We start from the raw sequence: 16706 nt of genomic DNA, 5'->3' as shown, positions 1-16706 counted from the left end.
GTGAGGACGGCGGTGTTCGTTGTGGCTTTTGTGAGCGTGGCGGTTTGGAGGGATATTAAGGTTAAGGATTTTAAGCTGGTTGAGGGGAGGGTGGTTTAGATGGTGATTTGAAGAGAATGGAATGCTTATTTGAGGATACTATCACGGACAAGGACAATTCAAGGTAGAAGACTCCATTTGGCTTAGGTACTAAGCTAATGAGCCTTGTAAGGTCAATACAGCAGACTTGAAGAACCCTGAAGATCTTAAGAATGGAACTCCTTCATAAAACTTTTGACTCACTCCTCACCTCGAACTCGAATGCCACCAGCTCGCACGAAAAAGCTCTTCACCTGACATGCCTTTTCTCAACCTGGGCTTCCGAACTTTCTGATCCGTCCAAAGCACTGGTGAGGAAGTTGTCAAGCTGGACCTCGTGAGTATAGCTTGCCGCTTCGTTTTTGGACGTCGCCTCTTCTGAGGTTGTGGAGCACCAGTTAGGTACAAATGGGTATGCATTATCATCAGACAATCCGGGCTCGGAAAGGACCCCAAGTCGATTGAATGGAGCTATATTTGAGTTCACTTCGGTCTTACTGCTTCCTTTTTGCTGGTTTGTCGAATCTTCTCCGAACAAAGACCTGATCGAGCGAATATCCAAATCTTTCAGAACAGGCTTTATTAGAGAGCGTAGAGACGGAAGGCAAGTCGCAATGAGGTAAACACCGGTTTCGATGACAGTCCAAGTGTAAGTATCAACGGAGTACCACGTCAAATCTTTGAAGGCGTGGAGTCGAATGAACTCTCTCAGACGAAAGATAGCCGTGAAGACACCACTAAAGGGAATTAGCTATCTTTATTTTCAGGGGTTATTTCACAGATTTTACGTACACAGATCCTAAAAAGAAGGTAAATGTTACTCCAATCTTCTGCGAGGTCGGCAAATGAAGTCCCCACACTGCTGGCATTGGCAGGAAAAACATAACAAGATCCGTCACGATATTCGGGACGGTTGCCCAGCGGAAGAACATCTGTTGATCGATACAGTGGCCTCCTTTGATCTTCTTGTCCCAGTTGTACTGGAAAGGAATGCACATGGCGAATAATATGGATTGGAGGACAACCCAATTGACCACTATAATGATGATGACACCGTAGGCGACCCAGCGATAGTTGGAGACTTTGAAGAGTCGAAGATACAAACATAAGAGCCCCAAGCGGGACAGGTTAACTGCAGAGGGGTTGACGAAGACTAAAGCAGTTTGAAGCTTCAACCAGACAATGAAGTCATTTGGATGATAGCTTTCGACGTATGCCATATGTCGACCTAATCCACCATATTTCACAGCCACTGACCAGAGCTGTTAGTAACGTTCGAAAATGATTTCGGTTTACTCACATAACGCACATACAGCGCTCGCCAAACAGAATGGGAGCGCCAGTGGGATCAAATAGGCGTCTAATCCAGCCCGTGTCTTGCGTTGAATATTCGATGCAATGAAAAGCCCAACAAAGATTATTTCGAGGACGATGAATGCGATGGATACCCTGACCAGTGGACCACTTCGACTTTCCTCCAAATATCCAGGTGGGTAACTTGTTGTCGAAGCCATGATTTCGAGCCTACTTTCGATCGCGGTGCTACCAATTCCAAGGAGAATAGAGAACGAAGAAGAGGGAGCAGTTCATGAGTGCAGATCTGTACTCACCCAAAGATGCTCAATATTGACCAACTACAACAATCATCTTGCCCTTACTGAAATCTGATCAATACTCATAATTCGGTATCTGGGACACAAGAGCCACACGCATGTATCACTTGCATCTGCCAACACTTGCCCCGCTTGAGCTTTTCCCACCGCCTTGCCACCAACCTGCAGGATGTACAAGGCTCACTTAGAATTGTTCCGGATAGGATGAAGTCGGGAAAGTGAGTGCCAAAGCATCGCGTCAAGCTGAGCATCTTGATTGCCGATATGTTTTTGCGGGGTGGGTTACTCGCATGTTGCATTAAGCACACTGGCCAATTACAAGGATACACATTCCAACATTTTATATTATCGCCCTGAAAGACCAACATTGCAGGATAATTCCGAGCGGGAAGATTCTGCACCAATGTTGGAAACGTTTTAGGGGAAACCATGGATCGCATCGTGTAAGGCGCAGCGATTATCATCTGTAGGCTGATATGTGGTGCTGATTGTCGCCAAAGCGAAAGAAGTCACCGAGCTGGAGTACTGTACAAGAAGTCAAGGATAGGATATTATAATACATCTATGTGAAGCAGCTGAGAGAATTCGGGAGTTTGTTATCTATTAGTCAAACACGGATATGGCACCGACGATCTATTTCCAGTCGTATCAACTCTTTGTCCTGGAATACTCCACTCCATTTTCTTGACACGAGTTGGGATTGTCCACCACCTTTTTGATCCGGGTAAGGTCTCTCTCAGGAACTCATCAGTATGTTGGTTCTAGGTGATGATGTTGTGATACCAGAGTCAGCTGAGAGACTCCAACCAAGACGACTTGGTTACCTTGTTATGTTTCCCCCATAGCATCTGGGATTGCTTTTGCTCAAGGAGCATGGGGTTCATTTCAGTTTCGTGTTAATATCATACAACTATAACAACTTCCTAAATACCTTCGTTTTATGCTTGTAAACTGTATACTCTGCGCTTCTTCAAAAGAATCCTTGATTCAGAAGTATTTTCTCTGGAACACGTCCCAAAAGAAGTCAAGCGTCAACATGACAGACCAGAAGATCCGCGTTCTTTGCCTCCATGGAATGGGCACCAATAATAATCCGTTCGACAGGCATCAATCAGGACGGAAGTCTCAGCGGCATTACTGAGCCAAGCAAGAAAGCTCAGTCCAATCTCATCATCGAAACTTATAAGAGGGCAGGACTTGATAATACTTTGACCGGCTACTTTGAGGCACATGGTCTGAATCTTTTACCTCAATTGTGCAAAGAGACTAACTTGAACTTAACAGGGACGGGAACACCACTTGGAGATCCGATAGAAGCTCGGGCTATCGGTGAGAGTTTTCGTCGGAAGCGTCACCATCGAACGCCTCTCTATATGTAGGTTTCCACCAAGCATTAACCACATGAATGAGGTATGCTAATTGCCGTTCTCTTAGCGGTGCCCTGAAGTCGAACGTAGGACATCTAGAAGGAACAGCTGAAATAGCTGGAGTAATCAAAACAGTATTGGTATTGGAGAAAGGCGTGATTCCTCCGATTGCCAATTTGGAGAAGTTGAACCCCCGCATCGACGCCGATTTCTTCAATATAAAGGTAAACATCCTCCTCTCATGGTTGGTTTGACGTTTTTAACTTGGATTTCTAGTTTCCAACAGAAGCTGTGCAGTGGCGTAGTGAAGGTCTACGAAGGGCCTCTGTCAATTCATTTGGGATGGGGTTAGTCATTCATTCTTTGAGCACAAGCTTTCCGCGAAGTTTCTTCTATAAGTCGCTAATCTTGATAGTGGAACCAATTGCCACGTTATACTTGATGAGGCTCAGCATTACCTAGTCAAGAGGCATATGATGATCGGGCAGAACAACCGAGATGTCTCGTTGACACCCGATTCCAATGTGGACATTCAACCGACTCAAGCGAATGGCAATTTTCCACACATACTTCTGCCCAAGCTGCTCATGCTTTCTGCTGCTGATGAGAAAGGTATACATCGACTCTCCGCCAGCTACCGTCACTACTTCCTCAGTCTCATCAACAATAGCAAGGTCAATCCAGATATCTTTCAGAGCTTGGCGTTCACCTTGAACAACCGGAGGACATTCTTGCCCTGGAGGTCGTATATCGTAGCTCGGTCAATTTCCGAGTTGACAGATTTGGAAACCAAGTTATCTAGTCCTTTGAAGATCTGCACATCTCGGCCTTAAGTTGGCTTCGTTTTTTCGGGACAAGGCTCACAATGGGCTAGGATGGGGATTGAGCTTCGTTCTTTTGTGGAATTTGAACTCAGCATACTCAGATCACAGCAATTATTGCATGATATGGGGTGTGAATGGTCTCTGGCAGGTAATGTCACCAACCTAGAATGTTTAGCCATAACTGAGTATCGCTGTTCACCAGACGAACTTGAGAAAGCTCCAGACTCAACGAAGATATATCTCCCAGAGTTCGGCCAACCAATAACAACGGCCCTTCAAATCGCTCTCGTGGACTTGTTAAAGTCGTGCAACGTTGTCCCAAATGTGGTAGTTGGTCATTCTTCAGGAGAGATAGCCTCAGCGTAAGATGCAATGACACCCAAATCCATCTTCTGTCAGTTGGTTTATTGAATCACAGGTACTGTACAGGCGCAATATCTGCAGCATGTGCCATGAGAATATCATATCACCGTGGAATTTTGGTGTCAAAGCTATCAACATCAACTTCCAGCCAGTATCGCATGGCCTCGATCGGTCTTTCAAAAGAAGACTTGAACATCCATCTCGAGAAATTGGGCTCGCAAAGTGGATTCTACCTAGACTTAGTCACCATTAGCTGTATCAACAGCCATTGTAACGTAACCATCTCGGGCCCGGAAATACAGGTTGACGAGGTCATCACGTATTGTGAGAAGGAGAAAATATTCGCCCGAAAATTGAAGATTGGAGTAGGCTACCATTCTCCGCAAATGCAGTTGATCTCGACGGATTACTGCAGTAACTTACAGGGACTTGAAGCAGACGCTAAAGGTGGAAAGATTCATCCCCTCATGGTCTCATCCATTACAAGCGAAATAGTTTCTCAGCATGAGCTTCGGCAAGCTGATTACTGGGTTCAAAACATGCTCTCTCCGGTAGATTTCCTGGGGGCCTTCAGCAGGTGCTCCAAGCAGAGCTCGAAGAGTATCGTTCATAAAATGAATAGGGAGCATACAAAAATGGTTTCCATCGATTTCTGGCTCGAGATTGGCCCCCACTCGACTTTGCAAGGACCAATTCGGAATATTCTAGCCTCCTTTGAAAGAACAAATCAAGTCGACTATAGTTCAACTCTTCTTCGTGGAGACCGCAGTATTGAAACTCTCCTTGCAGCGGCTGGAAAACTTTGTTGTCGGGGTGTTCCTGTTCACTTGGACCGGCTAAATCAACTCTCTGCTCACAAACAGCGCGTGCTGACTGATCTCCCACAATATCCATTCGACCATTCGATCATACATACGCAAGAGGCACGTCTCAATAGAGAGTTTAGGCTTCGACCCTATGCAAACAACGAGCTCCTAGGAACCCGAGTCATCGACTGGAATCCTCTGGAGCCAACTTGGAGAAATGTTATGCGATTAGACGAGATGAAATGGCTTCAAGATCATAGAGTCAATAACAGAATCGTCCTTCCTGGATCTGGGGTTATTGCCATGGCCATTGAAGCTGTGAGACAGCTTGTCAAAGGCAAGACAGTCGCATCATACGAGATCCGGGATGCGATTTTTCACACACCCCTGGTGTTTCCAACAGAGACCACCGTCCGAGAGACTCAAATGTGTCTTCGACCCTTATCACTTGTCGGAGATAGTGACGAGAGTACCTGGTACGAATATCGGCTTCATCTTAGCAAGTCTGATGGAGAGTGGGAAGAAATCGGGCGTGGATCCGTGTGCGCAAACCTTCGTCATCTCGCCCATGAGTTGGATACCAAATTGCAAAGCCAAGTCGAGCAACTTAGAAGTTTCTTTGCATCAGAATCAATTCATTGTCCTCAAGAGGTATCCCCAGATCTACTATATAGGAGCTGGAAAGGCATGGGTCTTGATCTGAAGCCAATGGTCCAATTGCTAGACCAAATTCGATTCAGCAATACTGGAAAAGCTCTATCAACAGTGCAGAGACCACTGCTCATCGAAGAAGCAACGGCATCAGATGGTAAAACCTCGACTCAAGATTTCCTGGTTCATGCCACCTCACTTGATGCTCTCTTCCAGCTGATATTTGCTTCCTGGACAAGGGGCGGGACAGTTGTGGATCAAACAATGTTGCCTACTCGAATTGACAGAGTTCATATATCTGGCACAGACCTTGATAACCCAAATCTTGGGCCATTTACAGCCTTTTCCAAGTCTCATGAGGAGAACGTTGTGAATAAGCGCAAACGTGTTTGCTCAGTTTCCGCCCTCAGCGAAGGTGCTCAGCAAATGCAGATTCTACTACAAGGTCTAGAGTATACAACGATATCCAACAGCGATCCTCCTCAGGAGAGTCATGATCAGCCAAGTCATCTATGCTACAACATGGACTGGATAGTTGACCTTGATATGATGGATTCCCAGGACATCCTGCAATATTGCAGCAAAGGAATTGTATTGTACGACGAGCCTGTTAGCTGGTTCCGAGATATTGAGTTCTTGGCGCTCGCATTTGGCTTTCAGGCTATCGAAGAGCTGCGTAGAGCTGACCGACAACATATCCCCTCCGTAGACAAGTACATCTCGTGGATGCGAAATCTGCTCGATCAAGGTTTTTCTCAGCTCGAGCCATACAGTCGCGAGGAATGGGAGAAAAAGCTTGCAAATACAGATGCAATGTTGGCCATCAGCAGCAAAATGAATTCTACCAATATTGGTCAAACGTTTGTTCAAGTTGGCCGAAGTCTACCCAGAATTCTGTCAGGCGACTTAGATCCGTTACATGTCATCTACGAAAATGAGAAGCAAATTCGAGGATTCTTTATGGAACTCAATAAAACCTCCCCTCTCTGGGCGATCTTTTCCACATACTTTCAAGCTCTGTTAGGCAAAAACCCCTGCATGAACATATTAGAAATCGGGGCTGGAACAGCAGCGACAACTGAGCTCCTTCTGGGACTTTTGAACCTAGATGGTCGATCAGAAAACCCTCATTACCAGAGCTACTATCTCACCGACATTGGTCCGTCATTCTTAGAAAAGGCAAGAATGAGGTTTCAAGAGGATGAACTTATGAAGTTCGGCGTGCTCGATATCGAAAAAGATCCTATCATGCAAGGTTTTGAAGGGGAGGGCTATGATCTGCTTGTCGCTTCACACGTGCTTCACGCTACAAGAACGTTGACTGAAACACTTAAACACTGCAGGAAGCTATTAAAGCCAGGAGGGAAGCTCATCCTCATAGAGCTGACAGCTCAGCATCACCTCGTTCCATTCATTTTCGGTCTGCTCCCAGGCTGGTGGCGAAGTACAGAAGACTATCGCCAGCAAAGTCCCTGCATCTCGGAGACACAATGGAATGAAGTTTTGATCAATAGCGGCTTTTCCGGGACTGATGTCGTTTTCCAGGACTACAAGAGCAGCGAATGTCATGTTTGGAGTCTGATGGTTTCAACGGCTGTCAGCCTGGAACCAACAATAACCCCAAACCCGATTATCATTATTGATAAGCACTCAGCTTTCCAGCAACAAATGGCCAAGAGCATCTTTGAGCAACTGAAGCTCGAAGAACACTTATCGCCATCATACAAAATTGCTAGCCTGGACGATATAGAGACAATTGTTGCGGCAAACAACTCTCACACAATATTTCTGAACGAGCTTGAGTCCTCTGTGCTTAGAAGAATTCAGCCCTCGCAATTTGAAGCACTGGAAAGACTTCTATTCCTGTCAGGATCGTTCCTCTGGGTGTCTCAAGGCGGTGGGATATCCATGTCGCCTGATGCCGGCATGGCCCAAGGTCTATGCAGAGTGAGCAGACAAGAAAATCCCAACTTGGCACTGAGCATCCTTAATATGGAGCCAATTACAGGTGACAATTTACAATTGAAAGCAGCGACCATTGCTAAAGCCTTTCGCCATGCTGCAATCAATTTTGGGCACGATACTTTTGAGCCTGAGTATCTCGGGCTACTTCATGTTAGTCGGCTTCTACAAGATCAAGCTGGCGATGCTTATATCAAAGCCCGGAACATGGCTGTCGGTGGAATCCAAGAATTTGGCAAAGGGTCACCTCTCAAACTAGAAATTGGGACTGTGGGAATGCTAGACTCGCTACATTTCATTGAAGACGAGACTACAGGGGATGAACTTGGTCAAAACGAAGTAGAAGTGGAGGTTCAAGCAGTAGGTGTCAACTTCATGGATTGTCTGGCTGCCATGGGTCGGTTGAAGACCGACACTGTTGGGTTGGAATGTGCTGGCATCGTCCGCAGAGTTGGAAAGAACTGCCTGGAGTTCAACACTGGAGACCGCGTAGCTATGTGTGCTATAGACTGCTACAAGTCTATTGTGCGTGCAAAAGCGGAATTGCTTCTCAAGATCCCCGATAGCATGTCATTCTCGGAGGCTGCGGCTCTACCGATTTGCTTCGGAACAGCGTATCGCTGTCTTTATGAGCTTGCGCAGGTACAACCAGGTGACTCTGTCTTAATACACAGTGGCTCCGGAGGAACCGGACAAGCAGCTATTCAGCTCGCTCTGCTTCTAAACGCCGAAGTATTTGTCACCGTGGGCTCAGACACGAAGAAAAAACTTCTTATTGATCTCTACCAAATTCCGGAGGATCATATATACTATAGCCGAGACACATCCTTCGCTGAATACATCAAAAGAATTACGAAAGGCAGAGGAGTAGATGTTGTTCTTAATTCTTTATCTGGTGGAAGTCTGGCTGCCTCTTGGGAGTGCATTGCGTCATTTGGACATTTTTTCGAAATCGGTAAGCGAGACATCGAGTTGCATAGCTCTCTCTCAATGAAGCCATTCGGAAACAATGCTTCATTCACTGGGGTGGATTTTCTTGCAATCATCCAACAACGTCCGACTAAAGCTCAAAAGATTCTAGAAGCGGTATTTGAATTTGCCACAGCGGGGAATATCCATTCACCGTTTCCGCTACAGGTTCATTCCATTTCAGAGATAGAAAAGACTTTCCGAATGCTGCAGAGTGGCAACAGCTCCGGCAAGTTTGTTCTAGAACTGAAGAGAGATGCAGAAGTTTCTGTAGGTAATTTCTAGTGATATCATGAGGCATAGGCTGATTACATTGCAGACAGTTTTAAAGCCAAAACTTGACTACAAACTCAGTCAAAATGCAACTTATGTCATAGCCGGTGGACTAGGAGGCATAGGACGTAGGATTGCAACGTGGCTAGTTGATCGTGGAGCCAAAAATCTACTCATGTTGTCTCGGTCTGGAGTAAAGGGACACGAAAAAGCTCAAACATTGACGACAGACTTACTTAAGAGAGGAGTTCGAGTTGAAACACCAATATGCGATATTTCGGACCCTCAAAGTCTTCGAAGAGTCCTAAGGACGTTCGAAGATGTACTGCCTCCTATAAAAGGATGTTTTCAAGGTGCAATGGTTCTTCAAGTAAGTCTTCTATCCAGTCCGCTGCTTTAGAATACTGAATACGGGCAGGACTCAACCTTGAATGAAATGAGCTTCGAACAGTGGACTGCTGCTGTAAAACCTAAAGTCGATGGCTTGTGGAATCTTCATAATATACTACCTAGAGACTTGGAATTCTTCGTTCTCCTTTCCTCGTTCTGCGGAATTTACGGAAACGCAGGACAAGGGAACTACTCTGCCGGTAACACATACCAAGATGCGTTAGCCCGATATCGAGTTGCCCTTGGTGAAAATGCAGTCTCACTAGATCTTGGACCTATGCTATTCGAGGGCTACCTCGCAGAAAATCCTCAAGTGAATGAGCGTGTAAAAAATTTGAAAGTCACACGGCCTATCTCGCAGGACGAGCTTTCTGGCTTGCTCGACTTCTACTGCGATCCGTCTCGCCAAACTCTCACGGAAGCGCAAGCGCAGATTGTGGTTGGCATCGAACTTCCTGCCAGGATCCGCGCTGCTGGATCGGATGTCCCAATGGGTCTTTGCCAGCCTATCTTTCGCCATCTCCATCAGCTTGAAATGTTTACACGAACAACTCCAGCCATTAGAACAAGTTCTTTAGACTATAGAGATCTCATCTCCTCAGCGAAATCTGCAGAAGAGGCCAACAATATCATAGCAGGAGCATTGAAAAAAATATTATCCCAGATCCTGGGGCTGCTAGAAGATAACATAGATGGGAATGCTCTGATCGATAGTTATGGAGTGGATTCACTCGTTACAGTCGAGTTGAGAAACTGGCTGCTCAAAGAGATTGGTGCCGATATTGCAGTATTTGACATCCGGGGAGCGACCATTGATAATATTGCGCACGCGGCTGCTGGGAAAAGCTCATTTCGAGCACAGGATCGATCTAATGTCTGAGAGGTAGGAGGTAAAAGACGGTGTGTATCCTAGCCTTCTGCCTTATTTTTGAGAGCATGTACGAGTAAATTTCTTGTTTCGGATGAGGAGACAGTATCTAGTCTATCAGAACTAGAGATAACTGCCTAAAGACTTGACTACTAAGGCTTAAATTTACTATCTCTCCCAATTCGGGGGCGAATCTCGCCGTCGACTCCGCCTGAGGCGGTGAAGACAAATAAAGTGATTTCGTATAACCAGGTCCCACTGCAAAGTCTAGATTGGACTTAGACGACGAAAATTTTCGCGTGTGGTGAGATGAGAGCTTTGGAAAAGGAAACTGGAACGAGGGTATTTGTATTAGTGCAATGAATAAAATGAGAAAGCAGCTGATAGTTGACAATGCTAATAGGGGAAGACCAAAATGTTCTCACTTGAGAGATTACAAATAAGTTTTGGGTAAGAAGTACAACATTTAGTGCCATTGTGGAGCGGGTAAATACTTCTCTCGGTCCAAGATGTGGGCGCAACCTCACATGGTACGGCGCATGCAAACTGCTTGCTGGATATACCCCTGATCAAAAGGCAGATAAGTCTGCAGATTCATGTGCCGCTGTCAGCCTGCCAGCTTCCTCGTATATTCCCTCCCAGCAAAAAGGAGGTTTGAAAACCCCAACATCGAGTGCTGTCCTCTTGACTACCCGTCACTATTTGATAGTAATCAAAAACTGTGGCACAGCATCACACTTCTCATATTTTTCTTCCTTCTTAGATCCAATCTGATACTTCCAGACTTTGTCGTACAATCCTATGTTACTGTGTCTTGCTTCCAAAGCCGATGCCTCAAACTCAAAGACACTCTTCCAGAGGTTATCGAGGTCTATGACACCCCGTAATCTAAACGAGCCATAACGCCGAAAAATACCTTCTTCGTGATTGTTTGAATATAAGAGGAGCCCTTCCAAATGTTTGTCCTCCAAGCCGTCTAAGATTGGCATTAACCAAAAATTTAGCTCTCCGCGATTGGTCATATGTACATCGATGATCGTGAAAAGTGAAATGAGTGGCTGTCGTCCTAGGCGCTTCTCATGTATTGGCACTGCAATATCGTACCAGCCGAACGTGCTGGGAGTAATGAACGCTGGTACCAAGAAACACTGCATGTGAATATGACCGTCTGTACAGATTGTGGTGCTGGATGCAGGGACAACCTGCGCATCAATAGCCCTGCACAGTAAGTAACGGCCTCGGTAGAGTGACGGAGTTGTTTGTGTATTTGTGTGTGAATATAGGTCAATCTCGGCTCCATTAAGAGATGCCCAAGACCAAGTTGGTGCAATGAACACTGAACTGCGTGTGGGCATATTCTTTCCTTCTCGGTGGACTGCCCACAACAGTTGATACTCGATGCCTTTCCACCACAACCCAGCCAAGTACTCGGTCTGAAACACATCACGCATTCTTCGGATAATCCCTGATATGGCAACTAACTTATCCCTCTCAAAAGATAGTCCTGCGCTGGAGTAATGTCTGATAACATCACGCCAGCAATCCCACTTAAGATGATCCTCGCTCGAGGTGGTGAGCGATGTGAGACCTCTAAGGTTCCGGATGTTGAACTTGTGATCGTTTGATGTAAAGCCAAGTGGAAAGCTTTCCGAGGCGAATGCTTCGTTACATTCCCAAATGATCTGGGTTCCGCTGAAGTGGCAAATTCTCGGTGAAAGAAGTCTTTCCTGAACAACCCATCCTCTCGTACTTAGAGGCTCGCTGTCGAAACGCTTTATCCAATCATCTAAATCCGCACAGAGCATATCCATAGGTTTTCCATCATCCCATGTTACCGTGAGGGGGCATGGCTGTAGAATTAGAGGATCCCTGTCGGTGTGCAAACCCCATCCACCATCCAAGGCATGACTTGCTGCGATGTTAATAACACAATGGTTGTAAACGTATTCCATCCTAGATGCTTCCGCATCCCAATCTTCAGACGAATCCTGTATGATACAAAGGGAGTCTATCCAGAGGTATCTGATTTTCATTCTCCGACAGGCTTCAACTGCATCTTGAAAGGTTTTTGACAAGTGACGAAAAGATACTTGATTCTTAGCCGTGGAGATACTTCCTTTCTGAAGTTTGAAAACTTTTGCAGAACCCCCTACGAATCGTGAAGTTTAGTACGTGATCTCCAATTGTTAGGGAAAGGGCATGCCTGACACGCCGCCCTAATAGCTCCCTTACAATACTAATCCTTGCAGATGGGAGGAAAAGATTTGATAGAGAAGGGGCAGAAACACTTACAACAATGACTGAGAGTCGCATATACCACTCCTGCGGGTATCTCTTCATGTTCGATAAGACGTGGAAGGAGCTTCGCTCCCATAGGACCTAGATCGAGCAGTCGCGTCGGTTTCCATGAAGCTACCGAAGGCTGTGAGGAACAGGACTTGTGCGACTGGATGCAGGTTTCAAGCCACTTATGCACACAAGTCCAAGATTGCTGAGAACGTGTCGAATCTCCCCATTCGCTGCCGGCAACGTAGTTTTCTTTGAATACAGTGTCAGTGGTTGACGTGGCTTGAAAGATGCACAACGTATAGTTAGTACTTACTGCTCATTGGGTACAAGTCCAAATGTTTCTCGATGCATCGTACCGTAGATGACTGCGAGGACATAGCATTCAATCCTGACGACGATTGGCCTGTTGGATGCACGAAGAAAAACCGTAGCCAATAGCGGCTGTTGAGTTGCTCTTTAATCTCGAAAAGTATCTTGTAAAGCTCCGAAGGTCGTTCTACTGGTGGCCGTAGAATCTCGATCTCGTCTCGAGTAAGGCAGCCCATCATCAAGACACAGACATGGCAACCTGTTGCAGCCGAACGTTCTAGAGTATTAAGGTTGACGTGATGTCGAAATTTGGCATCGTCTGTGGTTCCCATAACCAATTCCGACATTAATTGCCCCTCAGCAGCTGACGCAAAAATTCGCTGTCCCGTAAACATGCGTTGGCATTTCTGGCACAGCATTTTGTCCTCAAAGCTGCAGGGCTGCTGATGGGAATGTCGTCGGTTAGATTGGTGAACGAAGCTGAATGTATGTGCATGCTGAGCCCTATAGGCAACTGCAGAATACGGGCAGAGTAGAGCTAAGTTATTGTTGAATTGTTGTTGAGAGCACTCAGCAATAGATATTAGTTGGCAATGAGGATTGCTATCAAGAGGGTTTGTTGAAAGAAATAGGTAGACGTGCGAAAGAGAGTTGAGCTAGCTGGTGAGGCTGGATACTCGGTGAACATGGGCGTTTTGCCCTGCCAATCATCAGGCTTGAATTAAGATCGTGAAGAACAAGATCTCGACATCCTTCATGAGAAGTTGTTGATCCGTAGAGCAACTTGTCGTGCAGACAATGTTGTATGCGACATCTGAGTTGCAGATTTCAGTGCAATTGATAATGTAGGAAAGAAAACGGCCTCGGGTGGTGAGGACGAACCATGTGATCTCTTGTAGCTTTGCTTGTCAAACTAGATGCCTTGAAGGCCAAGCAGAGTCTCGATTGAGAAATAAATGAGATCAACGAATGTTCTCGAGAACGAAGAGAGTGATAGAGGAAGAAAAGGAAATCGGGAACGGGAGGAGCTTTTTATTCGCGCCATGGATAGAACTAGGAAGCAGCTAGTGGCTAACCTTTTGGAGAAGGAGCAGACCAAAACAATCTCACTTGAGCACACCCTGTATATATGTATCTATTTATTCAAAGCGCACATATATGGATTTTCAGATGTGAACGAGACCAACGATGCAACCTTGCTCCTATTTGTAAACACCATATACAAAACCACGCTCCCTCCCAAGCATCTTCCATTTTCGGTCCAAGCGCCTTTACTTTCGCAACAAATGCTCTCCCTGGTTCTTCTCATTGTGATCACCCTCCTCCTCATCCTCGTCTTCACCAATGACATGCTTTCCCTCATCATCGCTCTCATAGAGCTTCTTTTCTCTCTCATCACCGCCTTCATCGAGATACTCTTCGCTCTCCTCGTCGCTTCCTGCAGCAAAGGCATCATAGAGCTCGCCTGCTCGGCGCTTGCCTCCTTTCTTAGTGCCTTTCTTGCCGCCGCCTGTGAGACCTTCGGTCTCATCTTCTTCGAGGAGGTCGAATTCCCATTCATCGCGGGGGTTGTTACGAAGTCTCTTGCGGCGGGCCATGTAGAGATAAATGCCAAGGGCCGAGCAGAAGATAAGGATTAATGCTGCAGCACCATAAATCCAGAACTGAGTCTTTGAAGAGAAAGTGGGGAAGAATGATGGGAGCCAACTTGAAGCACTGGTTGTAGCAGCAGGAGAGCTGGTTGCGGTAGCGCTGGTCTCTTCATCCGTTGTGCCTGTGGGTTTAGTAGGACGATCGGGATGGTCGGTGGGATTGGCCATGAGAGACGTTGGTGTGGCTACTGGGGTCACGGATGTCGTGGCACCTGCAATTGTGGTGGTTGAGACGACTAGGTCGTGGTTATCATCATCGTGTTCAGATGGCATTGGCAGTAGGGTTGCCTTTGAAGCGTCGATAGACTCGCCCCAAAGTTTCAGGTGCCAGTCAATGAAAGTACCGTTAAATTCGTTGACCACCGTGTCTTTGACAATAATTGTCCATGTACCGATACCAGACTCGCCCCTAAATTGTGTTAGCAGTGCTCCACATTCGAACGCTAGGTCAACATACCAGTGAACAACAGACATGAAAGTCCAATCATTATAACCTTCAGCGGCGGTATCTAGTCGACGAGTGACAGAAAGATGACTAATGACCTTATCAGGGCTGACGAGATCAACGCTCAAGTCACCTCTTCGTTTGTGGTCAATATTCATGGAAACAGTGACATGCTCGAGACGCTCAACATTAGCAGCCATCAACATATCTGCTGTGACTTCAAAAGAGACAGCCAAGCCCTGATCACCTTGAGGAATAGCTTGATTCACATGGATCCAAGGTGAATAATACCACGCCTGAGGTTTGACGTTCTGGAAAGTCTTGGCAGCTTCAACTGTAGCCCAAGTGTCGATTTTTCCGTATCCAAAAGTGTGACTGAACTTTCGTCCTATACTAGTTGTTTGCCACTCGCCCGTCTCGAGATCGATCGGCAAGGCAGTCTGCATGACCAAATATTGCATGTCTCGCCAGGTCAAGTCTGGCCGGATTTGCAAGACGAGAGCAAAGATCCCTGCTGCGAGTGGTGCTGCAGCTGAAGTTCCGCCGTGTCCAGAGTAGCAAGCATTGGTGCCAACGTCTGTGGTGTGCTAGATACTGATTAGTGCGATTCTGATGCGGGTAGAGTATACTTACAATAGCATCCCCACTGCCACTGCTGTAGGTCACAACCAATTGGGCTGAGCATTTCTCAGAATAATATGGATGAAGCCCTTTTCGGTCAATAGCCCCCACAGTGATACTGTAGATGCTGTTTGTGTACCCATCAAAATTGCAGTTGTCCTCGTTCATAGCTCCATTTCCAGAAGCAAACACATAGATTGAACCCAGGCCACCTCGTCCATTCTGGACAGCATTGAGCATAGCTCTTTTGATGAGTATTCCTGGAGCGTCCATAGATCTGCCGTCATCTGGTGGACCCCATGAGCACGAATAGATTTGATTCTTTTGATATGCGTAATTCATAGCAATAGCTTCGTCGGCGTCAGTGATCATTTTAGACAGAATTCGAATGCCTGCAATCTTAGAGTCCCATGCAACGCCAACACCACAAACATTATTCTTGACAGCCGAGACCTCTCCTGCGCAACGTGTTCCATGTTTGTCGTCGGACAGTACCGGCTTCGGTTCGAGTTGGTTATCATTGAAATCGTATGACCCTTCGGCAAAGTAGTTGTCCTTCAAATCATCGCTGTACATGTCCAGCCCGTCGTCCACGATTGCCACAGTCGCATTGTGACCTGTGATGCCCTGCATCCAGATATCGGTAACATTAACATCATGGCCGATCTGGACCGGATTGAAAAGATGCCATTGCTCATTGAAAATGGGATCTTGAATACCCAAAGCCGCTGCAACTGAGGCCTGCTTTGCCACAGCGGCCTCTTCAGGGGTCTGCCTCTCTTCAATCGGAGAAGCATATCCTGCCGGCCGAGGCGGTATTATCCCCCTCTTCTCCATACGAGCCTTCAGCTTCTGTTTCTGTGCAAGTTTGACTCCATCGAGGACATCGTATCCTCCAATTGACCGCTTCCGGCGTCGTCGTTCCTTCAAAGCCGTGTGTACCACGTCTTCTTCCTGCTTATGGCATGAAAAGACATGGTGATCTTGTAGCTCCCCCAACGGGCCCTCATGCGTCAAGCCCAATTTGACTGCAACTTGTGATGGAGGAGTTGTCGGATCGAGGTGAAGGACGTAGTAGTCTTGCGCTTCGTAGTTTCGAGCATGCAGATTCGAGGCTGACGCCAGGTATCCCAGGCCAACGAGGCCTAGAATGGAGTGTAATCTCATTGCAGCAATGGGATCTCCAGAGACTTGCGCAAAAAGATCAGATTAGAGACACGTCGAGT

At 46.5% G+C, this 16706-nt stretch overlaps 4 protein-coding genes across 4 annotated transcripts; 1 reads left to right on the top strand and 3 right to left on the bottom strand.

Annotated features, from left to right (window-relative positions):
- Nucleotides 1-646: 646 nt before the first annotated feature.
- Nucleotides 647-1082, bottom strand: LY89DRAFT_548631 (uncharacterized protein; the record flags this gene model as incomplete). The annotated part of the gene is made up of 2 exons (XM_018208274.1): nucleotides 647-781; nucleotides 867-1082. Coding segments are annotated over 2 exons (351 nt in total), but the record flags the coding sequence as incomplete, so codon positions are not given.
- A 1679-nt stretch (nucleotides 1083-2761) lies between these two features.
- On the top strand, nucleotides 2762-10176 carry LY89DRAFT_663132 (uncharacterized protein; the record flags this gene model as incomplete). The annotated part of the gene is made up of 8 exons (XM_018212688.1): nucleotides 2762-3066; nucleotides 3126-3282; nucleotides 3335-3405; nucleotides 3474-3670; nucleotides 4031-4244; nucleotides 4394-8903; nucleotides 8953-9276; nucleotides 9325-10176. The coding sequence occupies 8 exons, from the start codon at nucleotides 2762-2764 to the stop codon at nucleotides 10174-10176; spliced, it is 6630 nt and encodes a 2209-aa protein (XP_018078747.1).
- A 714-nt stretch (nucleotides 10177-10890) lies between these two features.
- Nucleotides 10891-12775, bottom strand: LY89DRAFT_605010 (HET-domain-containing protein; the record flags this gene model as incomplete). The annotated part of the gene is made up of 3 exons (XM_018210377.1): nucleotides 10891-12313; nucleotides 12457-12702; nucleotides 12767-12775. Coding segments are annotated over 3 exons (1676 nt in total), but the record flags the coding sequence as incomplete, so codon positions are not given.
- A 1258-nt stretch (nucleotides 12776-14033) lies between these two features.
- On the bottom strand, nucleotides 14034-16647 carry LY89DRAFT_572892 (uncharacterized protein; the record flags this gene model as incomplete). The annotated part of the gene is made up of 3 exons (XM_018208664.1): nucleotides 14034-14823; nucleotides 14872-15446; nucleotides 15493-16647. 3 exons carry the CDS (start codon nucleotides 16645-16647, stop codon nucleotides 14034-14036), a joined length of 2520 nt encoding a protein of 839 aa, XP_018078745.1.
- Between the last annotated feature and the right edge of the window lie 59 nt (nucleotides 16648-16706).

Source organism: Mollisia scopiformis (assembly GCF_001500285.1).
Source record: "Mollisia scopiformis unplaced genomic scaffold LY89scaffold_1, whole genome shotgun sequence".
In the NCBI taxonomy this organism is placed as follows: domain Eukaryota; kingdom Fungi; phylum Ascomycota; class Leotiomycetes; order Helotiales; family Mollisiaceae; genus Mollisia; species Mollisia scopiformis.
The sequence above is the reverse complement of the archived record's forward strand: the minus strand, read 5'-3'. Positions and strand labels throughout refer to the sequence as shown.